Source organism: Lagopus muta, chromosome 1 (assembly GCF_023343835.1).
Source record: "Lagopus muta isolate bLagMut1 chromosome 1, bLagMut1 primary, whole genome shotgun sequence".
Classification (NCBI taxonomy): Eukaryota; Metazoa; Chordata; class Aves; order Galliformes; family Phasianidae; genus Lagopus; species Lagopus muta.
The window spans coordinates 193032549-193050659 of NC_064433.1; the positions used below are offsets into that span (position 1 = coordinate 193032549).

General features: G+C 48.6%; 2 protein-coding genes across 4 annotated transcripts in view; one reads left to right on the plus strand and one right to left on the minus strand.

Moving 5' to 3' along the window:
* The window catches only part of PPME1 (protein phosphatase methylesterase 1), a 32105-nt gene extending 22616 nt beyond the window's left edge, over positions 1-9489 (minus strand). The window contains exon 1 of the mRNA XM_048942321.1: positions 9274-9489. Coding sequence (XP_048798278.1) covers positions 9274-9371 — 98 coding nt within the window. The 5' untranslated portion in view covers positions 9372-9489. The remainder of the gene's footprint in view (positions 1-9273) is intronic.
* A 135-nt stretch (positions 9490-9624) lies between these two features.
* The window catches only part of C2CD3 (C2 domain containing 3 centriole elongation regulator), a 52204-nt gene continuing 43717 nt past the window's right edge, over positions 9625-18111 (plus strand). For all 3 annotated transcript variants that reach the window (XM_048941766.1, XM_048941759.1, XM_048941771.1), the window contains exons 1-7: positions 9625-9752; positions 9831-10091; positions 12295-12452; positions 13286-13446; positions 14308-14522; positions 14920-15052; positions 17220-17348. In XM_048941766.1, the coding sequence (XP_048797723.1) occupies positions 9692-9752; positions 9831-10091; positions 12295-12452; positions 13286-13446; positions 14308-14522; positions 14920-15052; positions 17220-17348 (1118 nt within the window). In that variant the 5' untranslated portion in view covers positions 9625-9691. The remainder of the gene's footprint in view (positions 9753-9830; positions 10092-12294; positions 12453-13285; positions 13447-14307; positions 14523-14919; positions 15053-17219; positions 17349-18111) is intronic.

The following is an 18111-nucleotide window of genomic DNA, read 5'->3' on the forward strand; positions in this document are numbered from 1 at the left end:
CTCCAAATTTTCACCCATCTCCAGAGGCCGCATCCTCAGCACTGTGCTGCACTCATGGAGGACAGATCCCATGAGTTTGGGGCATAAAATTCCAGTCACTTCCAGCCAGATCTACTTCCACAGCACCTGTGACAACAGTGCCACAAGTTCATTAGGCTTTCAGCACAAAAGCAGTACTTTGTTTGCTTTTAATCCCACGCTATGAGTGTCTTTGCCTGTTCACTACAATACTAATGACTGTACAAACCCCTATCACATTTTTCCTGTTTGACCACGTGCTTTTCCAGCTGAGAGTCTTGCTTTACTCGTTTTCCCCTTGCCTGGATGCCACCCCAGCCCCCATCAAGCTCTCTGGACCATTTCTGCTTCTTGCTGGAGATGGAGCAAACAGCCCACAGCTTGGATAATTTCCCATCTCCTGTTTTTCTATAGCAGTTAACAACAACAAGTTTCATCACCCTTTAAAAATCCCACATTTCAGTGCAGTCAGACTTCCCTACAGCACATTATTGCTGGTTTAAGATCTGACTGTCCTCAATAATTTGATGTGATGGGCAGATATCCTTATCCAGGTGGCTATGCTCCTTCCAGTGTGATCCACACGTCTGGTTAACAGCAGGAAGTCCCTGTAACCGTCCCTCCATTGTGAGATGAGAAAGTTTGCAAGTGTTAGTTCCTAGGCTGAACATGAAGAATTCCCAAAGCAAGTCTCATTTGGCCAACAGCAAAACACCCCCAGGTTTGCAGAGTAACACACAGGAACTCCATTTACACAGAAACAAAGGGTGTCACCTCCATTTCTGAGGGATGAAGAACAAAGCTGCCCAGGGAGGTGGTGGAGTCTCCTTCTCTGCAGATGTTCAAGACCTGCCTGGATGCCTACCTGTGTGACCTGGTGTAGGGAACCTGCTTTGGCAGGGGGGTTGGACACGATGAGCTGTGGAGGTCCCTTCCAACCCCTACAATTCTGTGAAAGCACAGACCTAACAAGGTGAAGTCCCACACCTGGGAACAAAGAAACTGCATTAACAGGGGCAGATGGTTCTGCAAAGCACCATCTCAGGAAACCTCAGGGATAACCTTCAATCTGGAGCACAGACCATATTATTACTGCACAAGACATGCACGCCAGCATGCCTGGAATAACATACCTGTGGTTGGAATCAATCATTGAGGACAAAATTGAAGAGGATTCCAAGAAATACACAACTAAGATTGGAAAACAGCATACAGTAAAAGCCTTATCTGGTTAAACACTATGCCAGGAGCGATGCAGAGCAGAGGACTGGAGAAAGAAGGTAAATCACTTTATTTCAATTACTCTTTAGCACATTTGTTCCCCACCTCTCTGATATCAGATAACCTGGATGTCATTCTCATAACACTGATGTCATTTTCAGGCCTTTTAGGCTGACCTGATGCATGCATCTCCTCCTGGAACTAGCAGGCCTTCCAGGAGCACCAGCACAGCTGCTGTATGTAGGAACATAAAATCAGAGAATCATTGAGGTTGGAAAAGACCACTCAGATCCCCAAACCCAATCCCAATCCACCCCACTGTGCCCACTGACCACATCCTCAGTGTCACATCCCCACAGTTCTTGAACACTTCCAGAGAAGGCAACCCCAGCTCTTCCCTGGGCAGCCTGTGCCACTGCATCACTGCTCCTTCTGATTTGTCTGGGTAAAAAAAGCCTGAGCAAGGTAGAAAAAACAAAACAGAGAAAACAAGGGCAGAAACAAGAGATTTGTTACCTCCAGCACCACGTGTGGCAGCCCAAGCCCAGTGCAAAGTCTACTGCTAAGCTTCTGTAAGGTCTATTGACCACCTCCTGCTAAAATGTTCATGCAGAAGGCAGTCAGGTGCTGACAGAAAGACAAGATCCATGAAGAACAACTCACAGGTTGTAGGAGCAACCCATGAAACCAGAGCCAAGCTGTTCCCTGGCACCATGTCACTCCACTTCTTATCATATTGCTTGATTTAGTGTTATTAGCAAACACTTCAAATTCCATTTAATAGGAGTTAACAGCTCAGAGGAAGTGCTAGGAGTTGTGGGTCAGATATGAAATATCTGGGAACAATACAGACCAAAACTCTTATGTTTGTAGGCAGTGAAGAGGACCTGGGAGCTGAGAACTACTGTCACCTCTGATGTAACTACGTGCAGGTTGCAATTTAAACAAAGTTCTTGCCTCTAATCCACGCTGATGGGAAACACGAGGGACCTTCACTTTACTACTGAACCTGACAGAGGGCAAGAATAAGAGCACTGTTTTCCCATGAGACAGCTAGTGAATGCATCTGAAGTACACAAAGCAGCAAATAGCTACGAGAAACTGACTGTGATTTTGTTGTTTCTTGGAATTAATACCTTTCATCCATTATTTAGAGCTGCTTTTTTAGTGCTGCATCAATGCAAGCAAAACTAGAAGCAAGTCCAAGTAAAAGGCAGCTGTGATTTTGCCCCTTGATGTTGCAGATGTGTTTTGTCGACCAAACATTTAAGCTGATGGGAATTAATTACTGCTTTTTGAAGTATCCAGCAGACCAAAACAGAAATGGATTCACCACAATGAAGTCTGAAACTCAAAGCCAGCTGCTGTGTGAAGCTGGAGTTACAAAAGAACTTCTGGGCTCTCTTTAGAGCTCATCTCATCCCATTGTGCTGTTTGTCCCCTTCACTGCATACTGGAAATGGATCCAAAAAGCAAGCCATCCCAGAGCAACCGGAGCCCAAATATTTCACCAAATTTCCCACCAATGAGTTGGGCTTTGCCTTCAGCTATTTCAAAAATAAACATAAAAAAATACTTGTATCAAGCAGAGAGAACCATTTTTAGAGATTCCTTTTCCTTAGAGATCATTTACAACTACGAAGGCAGTTGCAAAACATCACATGCATGGATCAGTATCTATAATCCTTGCATTGTACTTAAAACCTGAGCAAAGGAAATCAAATATAATCTATTTAAGAATTGCCATGGCTGACAAGAAGTATTTTAAATAAACTAATTAAATTGGCAAGAAAAGTATGTAAGGTGGAGGCAGAAAGCATCAGCTCTCAAAGTCAGCTCTGTGAAAGGGGAGATGGCAGCAGGACAAGGGGAAATGGTTTGGAGTTGAGGGAGGGCAGCTGGAGGTTGGATGTCAGGGGGAAGTTGTTTAGAGAGAGAGTGGTGAGGTGCTGGAACAGCTGCCCAGAGAGGCTGTGATGCCCCGTCCATCCCTGGAGGTGTTCAAGGCCAGGTTGGATGGGGCCCTGGGCAGCCTGGGCTGCTGTGAGATGGGGAGGTTGGTGGCCCTGCATTGGTGGGGGGTTGGAGCTTCGTGATCCTTGAGCTCCCTTCCAACCTGGGCCATTCTATGATGCTATGACAAGTTTACATTTGCTCTGTTATGTAGGCCCTTAAAAATGAACTTCAGGTTCTTCTTGCTGGTTTTCAGGCACCACTTAGACCAAAGAGATGCAGACAGATTCCGGTTTGGATAAGACAGTTCTGTTGAGTTGAGCAATATGGGCAGAGAGCACTCAGAGGCAGGAGAGCACAGTGCCAGCAGGAAGGGTGCTGCTGGAAGAGCACACACGTGTCTGCAGATGAGCAGGCTGCAACTCAGAGGACAGAGGTAGCAGAAATCAGTGCAATGTGTTGTGAAATCCTACAGAATGCCAGCATACATCTTGTGCTACAAGAGCCCAGCGAAACTACGCTGCAGCAGCCATTTTAACCACGCAGTCCTGTGTTTTTGCTTCAATATTTATACCAGTGTTCTGTGCTAATCAAGGATTCAATATCCCTGCTGCTTCACTGCGCTGATTTGCATTTCCCCATGCATTGCTTTGCTGATACACTGCCAGAGGTGTGGAGGAGCCCACAGATGCACACACAGCTGAGATGCACAGAGCAGAACAGAGCTGAGCTCAGCCCCAGGGACAAGCACAGCCACTTCTGGCCAGCTGAACTGCTTGAAGGAGACTTCTCAGTAAAGAAACACAAGGAAGTGATCGTAGTGCAATATGACAAGTCTGTTCTCACCTGTTTGGATGCAGTAACGGGTGATATTTTATTACAAGCAAAACATTTATAGAATGACAGAATGGCCTGGGTTGAAAAGGACCACAATAATCATCTAATTTCAACCCCCTGCTATCTGCAGGGTTGCCAACCACCAGACCAGGCTGTCCAGAGCCACATCCAGCCAGCCTCCAGGCATGGGGCATCCACAACATTACATCTTTTCTGTCAAAGAGTTTAAGAAGGTATTCGGGCTGAGAATTCCTCTGTACTTGTGACAAAGGTTTCCTCACCAAGCTGATACCTGAAAACAATGCTTTGAAGGAAGCATCCTACCCTTGCAACTTGCCTTTATGCCAAGGATGGCTGACGCCTGAGAAACCTCAGGGCTGCATTCAGGTCTTTTATCCTACTTGCAGTCTCACTTACTGCACTCCCTTCTTTCAAGCACCCCATGCAGTCACATGAGCACGGCCTGCCTGGCTGATGAAAAAGATAGAATTAATACAAAAAACAAAATGTACCCAACATTCCAACGAGAGGAACAGTGCACAAGAAGCAAAGCATTTATCGGTAGAACAACCAGCTTGCCAGCACTGCTGGATATTGAGTTTAAATACATTCTAATTAATGGCCCTGCTTTCAAGTTAAGAAATTCATCAGTGCCCAGAAACAAAATAGATTTATAAATAAAAGATGATAGCAAACAAATCTTTCTCTAATTTTAATTACTTTTGTTCCCTATAAGAGTTTGATTTTTAAAGGATCACTTCAGTAGAGCCTTCTAGATTTGCCACTGCTGAAAGTCACACACTTGTCAAAGAATAGCTGATCACATCCTCCTTGGGTAGCTAAACCTCTTTTCAGCCAGAGGGTGGTGAGGCAGTGGCACAGGTTGCCCAAGGAGGCTGTGGATGCCCCATCCATCCCTGCAGGCATTCAAGGCCAGGCTGGATGTGGCTCTGGGCAGCCTGGGCTGCTGGTTGGCGACCTGCACACAGCAGGGCTTGGAGCTGGATGAGCGCTGTGCTCCTCTGCAACCCAGGCCGTTCTCTGATGATTCTATGAAAGCAACCTGAGTAGAGCCATTAAAAACAAAGAAACAATCCACTGAGGTGTGCATTTGTGGATGGTAACTTCATTCCTATACATGAAATAATCCTTCCAGTCCACAGGTGTGTGAAAGAGTCCAATCAGTTTCCAGTTTTGGGCACTGCTGTCCAAAACCAACCATAACGTAGGATGAGATCAACAGGAGGGGAGAAGAAAAGGTGACAGGAGACAAAGCGCTGAGCCCACAGAGCAACCAGGGCTGCGTGACCACAGTGTGACTGTGTATAAACTGTATATACTGCGTAGAGGAAATGGACCTGGGGGTATTGATGGATGCTCGGCTGAAAGTGAGCCCACAGTGTGCCCAGGTGGCCAAGAAGGCCAATGGCATCCTGGCTTGCATCAGAAACAGTGTTGCAAGCAGGAGCAGAGAGGTGATTGTTCCCCTGTATTCAGCACTGGTGAGGCTGCACCTCGAGTGCTGTGTCCAGTTTTGGGCCCCTCACTGCAAGAAAGATATTGAGGGCCTGGAACGTGTTCAAAGGAGGGCAACAAAGCTGGTGAGGGGTCTGGAACACAGGCCATATGAGGAGAGGCTGAAGGAGCTGGGAATGTTCAGCCTGGAGAAGAGGAGGCTCAGGGGAGACCTCATTGCTCTCTATAACTTCCTGAAGGGAGGCTGTAGTGAGCTGGGGGTCGGCCTCTGCTCTCGTGTCATCAGTGATAGGAGCAGAGGGAATGGCTTCAAGCTACGGCAGGGGAGATTCAGGCTGGACATGAGGAAGTATTACTTTTTGGAAAGGGTGGTCAGGCACTGCAATGGATGCCCAGGGAGGTGGTGGAGGCACCGAGCCTGGGGGTGTTCAAGGAAAGGCTGGATGTTGTGTTGAGGGACGTGGTTTAGTGGGAGCTGTTGGGAATGGGGCAACGGTTGGACTGGATGATCTTTTATGTCTTTTCCAACCTTGGTGATTCTATGACTCTATGATTCTAACTGCACCCAGCTGCCACTGAGGGAAGGACATGTGAAGCTTTGATCCCCACCCACAACAACAGACTCTTCTGAAAGATTTTGAAAGGAAAAAAGAAAAGACTGACAGTGTTATAAAACAACAGAAGACCAACATCCCTCCACGGCCGCTTCCCTCTCTGACATGAAGCATTCAAAAACCTTCCAAAGATTGGAAAGATGGGAGGCATTACATAGCTTACAGCATTGTGACCAAGAAGCACTCTGCCAACACAAACATTACTCAACTGGAGAAATACCCCACAGATACCCATCATAAAAATCAATTAGAATCAACCTTGCAGATGCTGAATTGAAATGCATTTGTTTATCCATCAAGGATAAGAGAAGCAAGAAGTATCACAGGCGCTGGATCTGCACCTCATTAAGTTTGGGCAGCCTTTAATTTCCTTATTTTCCTAATCAAGATTATCATGAGAGTGGATGTCCAGCAACAACACTGACATGGGAGATGCATCCCACAGCACAGCAGCCCTTTGTAGCCAATCCCCAGCAGACAGCACTGCCTCCATCACCCAACCGATTCCAGCAGAACGCAGCTCACCTGATGCTGCAGGAAATGGAGTCCTGCCTTTTATCACTACCACAGGGACAACTGCCTCCAGGAAACATCTGGCAGGAGCCAACACCAGCAGCAACACCAACTGCAAACTCATTTTCCTTCCCCTGGACCTGAACACCAACATTGGAAGTCTTTATGTTTATTAGTGAGCTATGAAGACTTCATTAAACAGGGGATTTGTTTACAGTGCCATCAGGTGTGCACTGCTTTATGGAAAGAATTAGCTTGCTGACAAAGCTTACAGTCCACAAAACTGCTCTGAAATACATTGAAACTTGGTTAGTCCCATTTTAAGTGGCATAATTAAATAGCCAGTATTAAATCTAGTTTTATATGTACCACATGTAACATTCTGCACACTCCTGCGTAATCCCAAGACTCTCACAACAGAACTGAGTGAACTCATGCTTTACAACACAACATTCAGCACTGCTTCTTTCTCATTAATCCCTAAATGCCACTTTTTTGATTAGCCTCAAGGCCATGCCATTACTTACATACGGAGCTTAGCTTTTCCTTAATCCACATTAGAAGGAAAAAATGCATTTCATGGAGATTTGTTAGAATTAGTTCAGATTGTAACTAAGTCAACTGCACTGTATCCATTCAAATATACTGTTAAGAACACAGTGTAAAAGAAACATTTTAAAACTATGTTTTAAAGGAGAGAACTACCTGTCCTTTAGATGCCTTTCAGGTCCATAAACACCCAAACATTTTATCTCAGTCTTTTACAGCTGCCGTTTCCATTATTTCTCTCAGTTATCTGATTTCATGCATCAAGGCAAAGGAGATCTCCTGTAGGAATTGTAGGATATTTTTAACCTCCAAATGGAGCACTCGATGCCATCAGGAGCTGTGCAGCACACATCTGGCCCTCCCAAGCTCTCACACGGAGGGCAGCATCCCTCACAGGGTCAGCCTGTGGTCTTTTCACAGCCCAGATCTCTGTATGGAAATTCAGACACCACTTAAAAGCATTTTTTTCCAGGTTTAATCAACTGCTCCTGTTTCTGTTATTCTACTCCAATCTATGCTCCCCTGCCTTTTGCACGAGGCTGACAGACAGCAGCCTGAGCCCACGTCCTGGTGACTAACACCAGCTTCCTTCACTCCACAAAGCACCCTGCACCCCTTCTACCATAGCCAGGCACCTGCTAGGAGCACAAGCTTCTCCCTCACACCTTTGGAGATGAAGTTACTGGTATACTTCAATGCTCTCCTATTTGCAGCCCACTTTCTCCACCTGACCCCTCACTAAAGAACAAAGCTTCTGCTGAAGTTGTCCTCATCCAGTCAGTCTTTGTTAGTTCCCATCCACACAGCTTGATTCCAGTCCATCTTCTCTCATGCTTCCAAAAGATGTTCTCACTCTTGTTTAAGAGGTTTGACATCCCTTTACCCTGCGCTGTACAGTACTGGCCTATCCCAGATGAAATGCTGCCATCACTCAAAGCACAGCCTTAATCTCTTGGCAGAGTTCACCATTTTACAGCTTCATATAACCTTCTGCGATAAACAACATCCAAATAACATTTCAAAGCACTTTTCCCCCTCAGCCATGATTTCACTGACTTTGAGGTACCACCATGACATACATATCACAACACACAGACTCTCCCTTCAAACTAAAGGACTCAGAGAAGAGTGCCACCAACGGGATGTCCCAAGACACTTATTCTAACTGAATCACAGAAACATAAAATAGCTTGGGATGGAAGAGAACTCGAAGACCTGCTGTGGGCTGGGTGCTCCTCATCGGCTTAGGCAGCCCACAGCCTCATCCATTGCCTTGGGTACCTCCAGGGATGGGACACCCACAGTTCTAGACAGCAGTGTTAGGGCTTTGCTGCCTTCTGAGTAAAGAATTTCCTCCGAATATCTAATCTAAATCTCCCCCGTTGTTTCAGCTTGCCTGCCCTGCTGCTTTATCCCTGACACTCACTGGATATGGGGATAAAAACAGCCTGAGGAAACTTTCCTAGTGACTCTCTCCTGAGAAAAGAGCTGAATCCTTGGCATGGGACAATGGTTTTAACCCAACAAAGGGGACATTTAGATTAGATGTAAGGAGGAAATCCTTTCCTCAGTGGGTGGTGCAGCCCTGACATTGCTGCCCAGAGATCTGGGTGCCCAACCCTGGCAGCGCCCAAGGCCATAGATGGGGCTGCAGGCAACTGGGCAGTAGGAGATGTCCCTGCCCATGGAGAGATTGGAGCTGGGGGGGAGGGATTGTGAGGGCTCTTACAATCCAACTGTTCCCTGATTCTCTATTTTCTACACCATTCACGGAGGCCCACCACACCACTCACCACGGCTGCTACCCCACACAGAAAGGCCCTCACACCCCAACCCCCATCCCCACCAGCCGCCACGTTCCTCCCTCCCCCTCCTACCTCCCCCAGGCACAAAGTCCCCCCAGAAAATCCTCCTCTCCTGCAACCCCTCTATAACGCCCCCCCCCCCCCAACACACCATATAACACCTCTCAGCTGCAGTCAGCACGGAGCACCCCCAGAAACCCCCCTTTCCCACAAGCACCCAACCCTCCCTAATGACGAAGGCCTCACTCTCTCCCCTCAGACTCCCACCACCCCCCTCCCTCACTTACCCCATGCGCATCTTGGAGCCGGACTGACCGCCACCCCCGGGCAAAGGAGGCCTCGTCGGAAGCCGACCCAGGTGCAGCTGCTTCTCCAGAGCCGACATAACAACGAAAACGACGAACACGACGCAAAGCTCCGCACCGGCCCTCACCGAATGCCCGGGCCGCCACCAACCCCACTCCGCTCCGCTCCGCCCCACCGGAAGCGCCTCTCTACACACAGCGCCGCCGCGCGGCACCACGGGAAGCAAGTCGCCCCGAAGCTTTCTGGGAAACGTAGTCCGAGTTTCTAGGGGATTCAATTAGAAAGTGGTGCGTGATGGGAGTTGTAGTCCCGGAAGTGGGGTGAAGGCGGGAGATGCTCCCGCCGGAGCGGCCGTTGCCGGGCAGCGGCGCGGCCTGAGGGAAGCGCTGAGGTGAAACCATGCAGCAGAGGAGGCCGCGGGCCCCGGCCCCAGCCCCGGGGGTCAGCAGGCGGCGTAGAGGTGCGGGGTTAGGGGTGGGGGAAGGCTGGCAGAGCGCTGTAGCTGCGCTCCGTTCTCTGACATCGCTCCGTTCCGCAGCTCCCGGTGACATCCCCGCGTCCACCAGCCTGCCGCCGCTGGTAGAGGGCCCTCCGCGCTGCGTCCTCCGCTGCACCGTCGGCAGAATCGTGTGGACGGCCTCCAAAGCGCCCTCCGCCGCCGTCCTCGTCCGCCTGAGGTGGTGGGGTGAGACTTCGGACGGTACCGTGTTCCACCCCGCCTCAAAGCCGGGACAGGCGGCGGGCAGCAGCCGGTACGCCGTGCGGTGCGGGCCTCGGCAGCTCGCGGCCTACCTCACAGGTGAGAGCCGGCAATGGGGCATATAGACCCACAGCTATCTGCGGTCCTGCCTTCGTTTAACAGACTGCCCCGTTCCTTGGAGGTGTTCAAGGCCAGGTTGGATGGGGCCCTGGGCAGCCTGGGCTGCTATGAAATGTGGAGGTTGATGGCCCTGCCTGTGGTGGGGGGGTTGGAGCTTTGTGATCCTTGAGGTCACTTCCAACCCAAACCATTCTGTGATTCTGTGTGATTCTGTGCTCTCTGGTGACAGCAACGGGGCCTGAGGGAACGGCATGGAGCTGTGACAGAGAGGGGGTTTGGGAAGGGCTCTATCCAAGAGGGTGGTGGGTATAAAACGGACTCCCCAGGGTAGTCAGCACAGTCCTGAGCTGCAAGATCTCAGGGAGCATTGGGACGCTGCTCTGAGCTATAGGGTTTAGGTTTCAGTGGTGCTGTGTGGAGATGGGGCTTGGACTAGGTGATTCTTGCAGGTTTTTCCCAGCTTTGGTTGGTCTGTGGTTTGAGCAGTGGGCCTGGGAGAACCTCATGAGGTTCAGCAAAGCCAACTGCATGATCTGAACCTGGGTCAAAGCAACCTCAAGCATCAGTGCAAGCTGGGGAAGAAAAGAAGTGCAGTCCTGCCACAAAGGACCTGAGAGTATGGGTGGATAGCAAACTGGACACCACAGAATCACACAGAATGGCCTGGGTTGGAAGGGAGCTCAAGGATCACGAAGCTCCAACCCCCCACCAATGCAGGGCCACCAACCTCCCCATCTCACAGCAGCCCAGGCTGCCCAGGGCCCCATCCAACCTGGCCTCCAACACCTCCAGGGATGGACGGGGCATCACAGCCTCTCTGGGCAGCTGTTCCAGCACCTCACCACTCTCTCTCTAAACAACTTCCCCCTGACATCCAACCTCCAGCTGCCCTCCCTCAACTCCAAACCATTTCCCCTTGTCCTGCTGCCATCTCCCCTTTCACAGAGCTGACTCCCCTCCTGGCTGCAGGCTCCCTTCAGGCACTGCAGGCTGCACTGAGGTCACCCCGCAGCTTCTCTTCTCCATGCTGAACAAGCCCAGCTCCCTCAGCCTGTCTTTGTAGGGAGGTGCTGCAGCCCTCTGCTCTTCTTTGTGGCTCCTCTGGACCCTCTCCAACAGCTCCCTGTCTTTCTTGTGCTGGGGGCTCCAGCCCTGGACACAGTGCTGCAGATGGGGCCTCACAAGAGCAGAGCAGAGGGGGACAATCACCTCCCTGTCCTGACATGAGCCAGCACTGTCCCCTTGTATCCCAGGAAGCTAAAGCTATCCTAGGCTGCATCCATAGCAGCACAGCCAGCAGGTCAGAGAGGTGATCCTCTGCTCAGTGCTCTGAGGCCTCACCTGGAGCCCTGTGTCCAGATGTGGGGTCCTCAGTGCAGGAGAGACATGGAGCTGTTGGAGAGCATCCAGAAGAGGGCCACAAAAACCATCCCAGGGATGGAACAGCTCTCCTATGGGGACAGGCTGAGAGCTGGGCTGTGCAGATGGAGGAGGGGGGGAAAGGCTGCGAGGTGAGCTGAGAGCAGCCTGTCAGTGTCTAAAGGTGAGCAACAGGAATGAAGGGGACAGGCTCTTTAGTGGAGTCAGTTATGATAGGACAAGAAGAAATGGTTTCAAACTAAGAGAGAAGGGCTTTAGGTTGGATATAAGGAAAAAGTTGTTTATGCTAAGGGTAGTGAGGTGCTGGCAGAAGTTGCTCAGAGACACCCAAGGTCAGGCTGCGCAGGCTGCTCTCTGAGTGCCTTATGGAGCTGTGGGTGACCCTGTTTAGTGCAAGGGAGTGGGAGCAGATAGCCTTTAAAGGTCTCTTTCAACTGAAATGGTTCTATGATCCTTGGGTCCCTTCCAACTTGGGATGTTCTGTGGTTCTATGATTCCATTTTCACTGGAAGCTTGATGTCTAGAGGATGTCCCCAGCCCAGCAGGGCTCTGAGAACCATGGAGGTATAGCACATGGGGACATGGTCAGTGGCCATGTTGGGATGGTTTGCAGTTGGATTTGGTCCTCTTAGAGGTCTTTTCCAACCTTAATGATTCAATGATTCTTTACTCCTCGTCTCACATTGTGATGCAGCTTTATTTTAACCTCTGGGAACTTTCATTTTAACAGGCAAGTTTCAACTGTCTTTAACTGCGACCTTGTTGTGTCACACTGAAATGAAGCTGTTCCTAATTATTGCAGATATGGGCATGCTTGTCCTGGAGGTCCTGAGCAAACCTGACCGTCTTCCAGTTGGCAGAGTGCAGATCACTGAATTGTCCCAGCTCTCTCCCAGCCATCCCATCAGTGGGTTTTTCACCATAGTTTCACCAACAGCTGATAAACTGGGAGAGCTACAGGTATTCCTTATGGCTTAGCTCTTTATTGTTGCATGTGAAGCTCTAATGCAGTACAATGTCAGGATCCAGTTGTGCTGTGTCCCACAGACCTTCTCAGAGTGTTTACAGATTGAGGTAAGAAGTCTAGATAAAAAATACAGAAATCCAACTCTACAGTGAGTTTTAAGAGTGATTTTAGAAGCGGATGCTCCAGTCTGATTTTTCTTCATAGCCTTTCTGGGCTGACATTGCAGAGTATTTTGAAATCCAGGGAGAAGGGGCTGTTCTGTGCTGCAGCCCTGGGGGTTTGTTTTTGCTGAAAGATGAGCAGTTGCAATTTTGGGATGTGAAATAAGTAGTTTGAATTCATAGGATCACAGAATGGCCCAGGTTGGAAGGGAGCTCAAGGATCACGAAGCTCCAACCCCCCACCAATGCAGGGCCACCAACCTCCCCATCTCACAGCAGCCCAGGCTGCCCAGGGCCCCATCCAACCTGGCCTCCAACACCTCCAGGGATGGACGGGGCATCACAGCCTCTCTGGGCAGCTGTTCCAGCACTTCACCACTCTCTCTCTAAACAACTTCCCCCTGACATCCAACCTCCAGCTGCCCTCCCTCAACTCCAAACCATTTCCCCTTGTCCTGCTGCCATCTCCCCTTTCACAGAGCTGACTCCCCTCCTGTCTGTAGGCTCCCTTTAGGATATTAAGGTGTTACGTGTCTGATTGATATAAACATCACTTTCTATTATAAAAAAAATAGTGAGAGCTTTCTGTAGTACGAAAAGTTAGAGCACATGCAGCACTTCGCTAAGAAAGGGACCAAATTCTGTTTTCTCATTGTGTTTTTCAGGTTTCACTTGTTCTTGAACCCCTGTCAGACACATACAAAACCAGCAGCTCTGTCCCAGCCACAGATGCAAGTTCAGATATGGCTCCTGCTCCATCTCAGCGAGTGCAGGTCACTCCTCCTGGCCAAGAGCCTGTTAACAAAAGCAGGCTCACAGCTCCCAGGTATCTTTTCTTCACCTTGGCAAAATTCTGGCTCATTTTGCATTCCACACCTTTTTAAGCAGTGGCAATGCAGTTGTGAATTGGGGAATACTTGCTTTTATTTTTTTGGCTGTGCATTTTATCGACTCCAGAAGGTTCAGTGTTCAATTGCTTAAAGGGTCTGTTTCTCATCTGCAACAAAGTTGCATGGTATATTAATGCAATTGGAGCCATGCTAGTTGACATTAGGTGCCACAAGTCTGTTATTTACAGCTTGCGTCAGTCTGTCTGGTGGTAGGAGACGAGGAGTTCACAGAACCACAGAATGGCCAGGGTTGGAAGGGACCTCAAGGATCATGAATCTCCAACCCCCTGCCACATTCAGGGCCATCACCCTCCACGTTTAATGCTAAACCAGGCTGCCCAGGGCCCCATCCAACCTGGCCTTGCTCCAAGGACGGGGCATCCACAGCCTCTCTGGGCAGCTGTTCCAGCACCTCACCACGCTCTGGGTAAAGAATTTCCCCCTGATGTCCCACCTAAATCTCCTCTCCCTCAACTTAAAACCATTTCCCCTCATCCTACACATATCAACCCTTTCAAAGAGTTGATTCCCCTCCCCTCTGTGGGCTCCCTGTAGGTATTGAAAGGCTGCACTGAGGTCACCCTGCAGCCTTCTTTTCTCCAGGCTGAACAAGCCCAGCTCCCTCAGCCTGTCCTCATAGGGGAGCTGCTCCAATAGGGGAGTTGGTGATATAAATGTGTCGTTTCATTTTGGAGTGGGTACAGAAAGGAAACAGCTGCAGTGCCAGGGAGAATTTGAAGAGGTTTGAATCCCTTTACTGACCCACTTCAGTTGTTACTCAGAGTTTTGTTTTGCAGCTGGGGAAAGGACCATTCCTTCTTTCAAGAGAACTCTGAGAACATCAAGGATGTTTCCCCCCACCGCTTCATTTTCCCAGATGAACATTTGAAAGTGAATCCTTCGAGTCGGCAGTCGGTGTCATTTCCCAGCAGTGCTGATCCTGAAGCTGCCCTCAGCACAAACACACACGTGTTCTCTTTGCACAGCCCGACTACAAAAGACCTGCTTTCAGGTTGGTGTGCACTTAGCAGAGAAAATAGACAAGCAGGACACGTTTCCATTTTCTCTCTCTATATTTACTGAAAAGACTTTAAATGGGACTGCTGTTGAGGCATGCTAAGATGACAAGCTACTTTTAATCTTGCCACTGTGTCTTAATAACAGCCTTCTTATGCCTGACTGGGTGTGTGTAAATGAGTTCTTTGTACTGCTGAGAGTGGGGAACTGATAGAGGATTCCTGGCACTCCTGGCTGCCCTATCATTGTAATGGTGTACAGCATGCACTTAATCTGTAATGGGTCAAGATCTCTTTATAATAGTGTAAAATAGAAATTTTATGACTGTAGCCAGCCTGTTTGGATTTTAAATTGTATTTGAATGCTGAGAGTTAATTCTGCTTATTTCCCAGTTCTTTTGGATCAAGGCAATAAACTCCGTGATGCCATGGTCGCTTCTGCGATGAAATCGAGCCCAGACATGGAGATTGAACTGAATGAAGTGCCTCCTTTTGTACAGCCAGATGGTTTCAGAGCAGCAGCAAAGTAAGCTCAGAAACGGGGAAGTGAGATTTAGTTTCAAATCATAGATTTTGGGGTTGGAGGAATCCCAGGCATCCATACAAACTGGAAGGAGCTGTCCTAGAGAGCAGCCCTGCAGAGAAGGACCTGGGGATCCTGGTGGATGAAAAACTGAACATGAGCCAGCAGTGCTTCTGCAGCTCAGAAAGCAAATGGGATCCTGGGCTCCATCAGCAGACGGGTGGCCAGCAGGGACAGGGAGGTGATTGTCCCTCTCTGCTCTGCTCTTGTGAGGCCCCATCTGCAGCACTGCGTCCAGGGCTGGAGCCCCCAGCACAAGAAAGACAGGGAGCTGTTGGAGAGGGTCCAGAGGAGCCACAAAGATGAGCAGAGGGCTGCAGCACCTCCCTACAAAGACAGGCTGAGGGAGCTGGGCTTGTTCAGCATGGAGAAGAGAAGCTGCGGGGTGACCTCAGTGCAGCCTGCAGTGCCTGAAGGGAGCCTGCAGCCAGGAGGGGAGTCAGCTCTGTGAAAGGGGAGATGGCAGCAGGACAAGGGGAAATGGTTTGGAGTTGAGGGAGGGCAGCTGGAGGTTGGATGTCAGGGGGAAGTTGTTTAGAGAGAGAGTGGTGAGGTGCTGGAACAGCTGCCCAGAGAGGCTGTGATGCCCCGTCCATCCCTGGAGGTGTTGGAGGCCAGGTTGGATGGGGCCCTGGGCAGCCTGGGCTGCTGTGAGATGGGGAGGTTGGTGGCCCTGCATTGGTGGGGGGTTGGAGCTTTGTGATCCTTGAGCTCCCTTCCAACCCAGGCCATTCTATGGCTCCATGATTTTGAGGCCTTATCAGGAAAACTTGCAATACTGAGATTCATTTGGTGTATTATAGGATTCTCAGTCAAATGGGAAATAGATGTGAATAAAGGCCTTCATTTTGTGAATTGATCTGATCTTTGATTTAAATGACCAATTCTAATTCTGTTCAGAGCCATTTTTGTGCGTAGTACAGAACTATTTGATAGCAAAATATCAAATTTTGGTAGAGTGTAGAAGGGGCATGGCAGGCTGATGTGGCTTGATCCCAGATAAAAGCTTTTCAAAGCAAAATAAGTAATGAGTGACATAAAGTGAGTACTTCTGCATATTCTAGTTTGCATCCCTTGCTGACAAAGTACAAGAAAAACTTGTGTCTATAACTATGTTCTCAAAATTAGTGATCATTATGGTTTTCCTTCTGGTTTTCACTGGCAGGTTGGTAAAAATGAGCTGCTTCCAGCTCCAATATCTCATTTTGTTGTATAATTAATACATTTTCTCCATTCAGTGAAAGTGGGATTTGGAAGTAGGAAGACTAATGCACATTTTTGCAAGGGGAACTTGAAGTTCTTGTTATTGCAGTGAGGTGAAGAATTGCTTTTTGTTCCACTATAAACCATAAAATGTAGTCATCATCTTTGATCTTCAGTGTTGCTGTTTCTAATTCAGTTAGAATCATTTGTATGTAAATTGCAGTGATATTGTGTTCACATTAAAAACAGCACAAAACAAAACACTTTTTATGTTCATATTTTGTTTATTTAAGTAAAAATATACAGTAGAAATGAAAACATCAAGTGTGTTTCTCTCCATTTTCTTGTGTTTTTCACATTGCCCTTTCTTCCCTCGATTGGGCACTGCATTAAAAGTCGTTCTGGAAAAGACCATTAACAAATAGACATCATTGCTGGTTCTCATTTAATCTTTCGAGGCACAAATGTGCAGCTGTGCTTTCTGTGTGGTGAATGAATTGATCAGAAAGGTTACAGGAGTTGACATCCGTTGTGCCTTAAAGAACTCACTGGTTGGGAGATGAATCCCATTGCCCAAACCGTTCCAATTTGTTTCAAAACAAATGATTTTTTGAACTCTTCTGGAAGATCTCATTGATCATCATTCATAAACATCTTTATTTGACCTTCTCAAGCCCTCTCTCTTGTTTGAGCAATTGAGCCATCCTGCCACTCTGCAAAGGATGAGAGCTGTGGATGAGCCGTGTGTCTTGCAGCAGACTGCAGGGCTGCAGAAGGGTTTTGTGTACCTGGAGGTTAGGCTGCAAAGCAGTGAAGGCTGTACATAACCTTGCATTTTTACCCTTTATGTGACTGAAATCTTCAGCACGCCAGAAAAGCTTAATACCTTTATTTTTCCTTTGCTTAGGAGCCCAAAAGGCTTGAACTCAAGTTTTATGCCTGCTCTTGAGGACCCCCGTCTCTTTACATCTGAAGTCACAGGTCAGCAATCAGACCTCAACTCTGAGGAGAGAGCAATACAGTTACTGTTGGGCAGGTGAGTGATTTCTGAGTGTCACTGCAAATACTGTCCTCATCACAGAATCACAGAATGGGTTGGAAGGGAGCTCAAGGACCACGAAGCTCCAACCCCCCACCAATGCAGGGCCACCAACCTCCCCATTTCACAGCAGCCCAGGCTGCCCAGGGCCCCATCCAACCTGGCCTCCAACACCTCCAGGGATGGACGGGGCATCACAGCCTCTCTGGGCAGCTGTTCCAGCACCTCACCACTCTCTCTCTAAACAACTTCCCCCTGACATCCAACCTCCACCTGCCCTCCCTCAACTCCAAACCATTTCCCCTTGTCCTGCTGCCATCTCCCCTTTCCAAGAGTTGAAAGGGTAAATAATATTTGCCCACTTCATACTGAAAAATGCTTTTTGATCTTTCATGTTTTCCGTATTTCTTGAGTTGTGAATAATGAGAGCTAGTGCTGGCAGGAGGTGCTTCATACATCTGCTTGCACAACTAATATATGGACAGCCTGCATGGTTCCAAGTCATTTGGCCTAAAATTATTATCAGAAAATTGGACCCCAATATTTCAAAAGATGAAGTTATTTAATCATAGAAAGGCCTGGGTTGCAAAGGAGCACAGCGCTCATCCAGCTCCAAGCCCTGCTGTGTGCAGGTCACCAACCAGCAGCCCAGGCTGCCCAGAGCCACATCCAGCCTGGCCTCCAATGCCTGCAGGGATGGGGCATCCAATAATAGTTGTAATACTGGTAACTGTTGTGTCCTAAAATATTGAGATATACA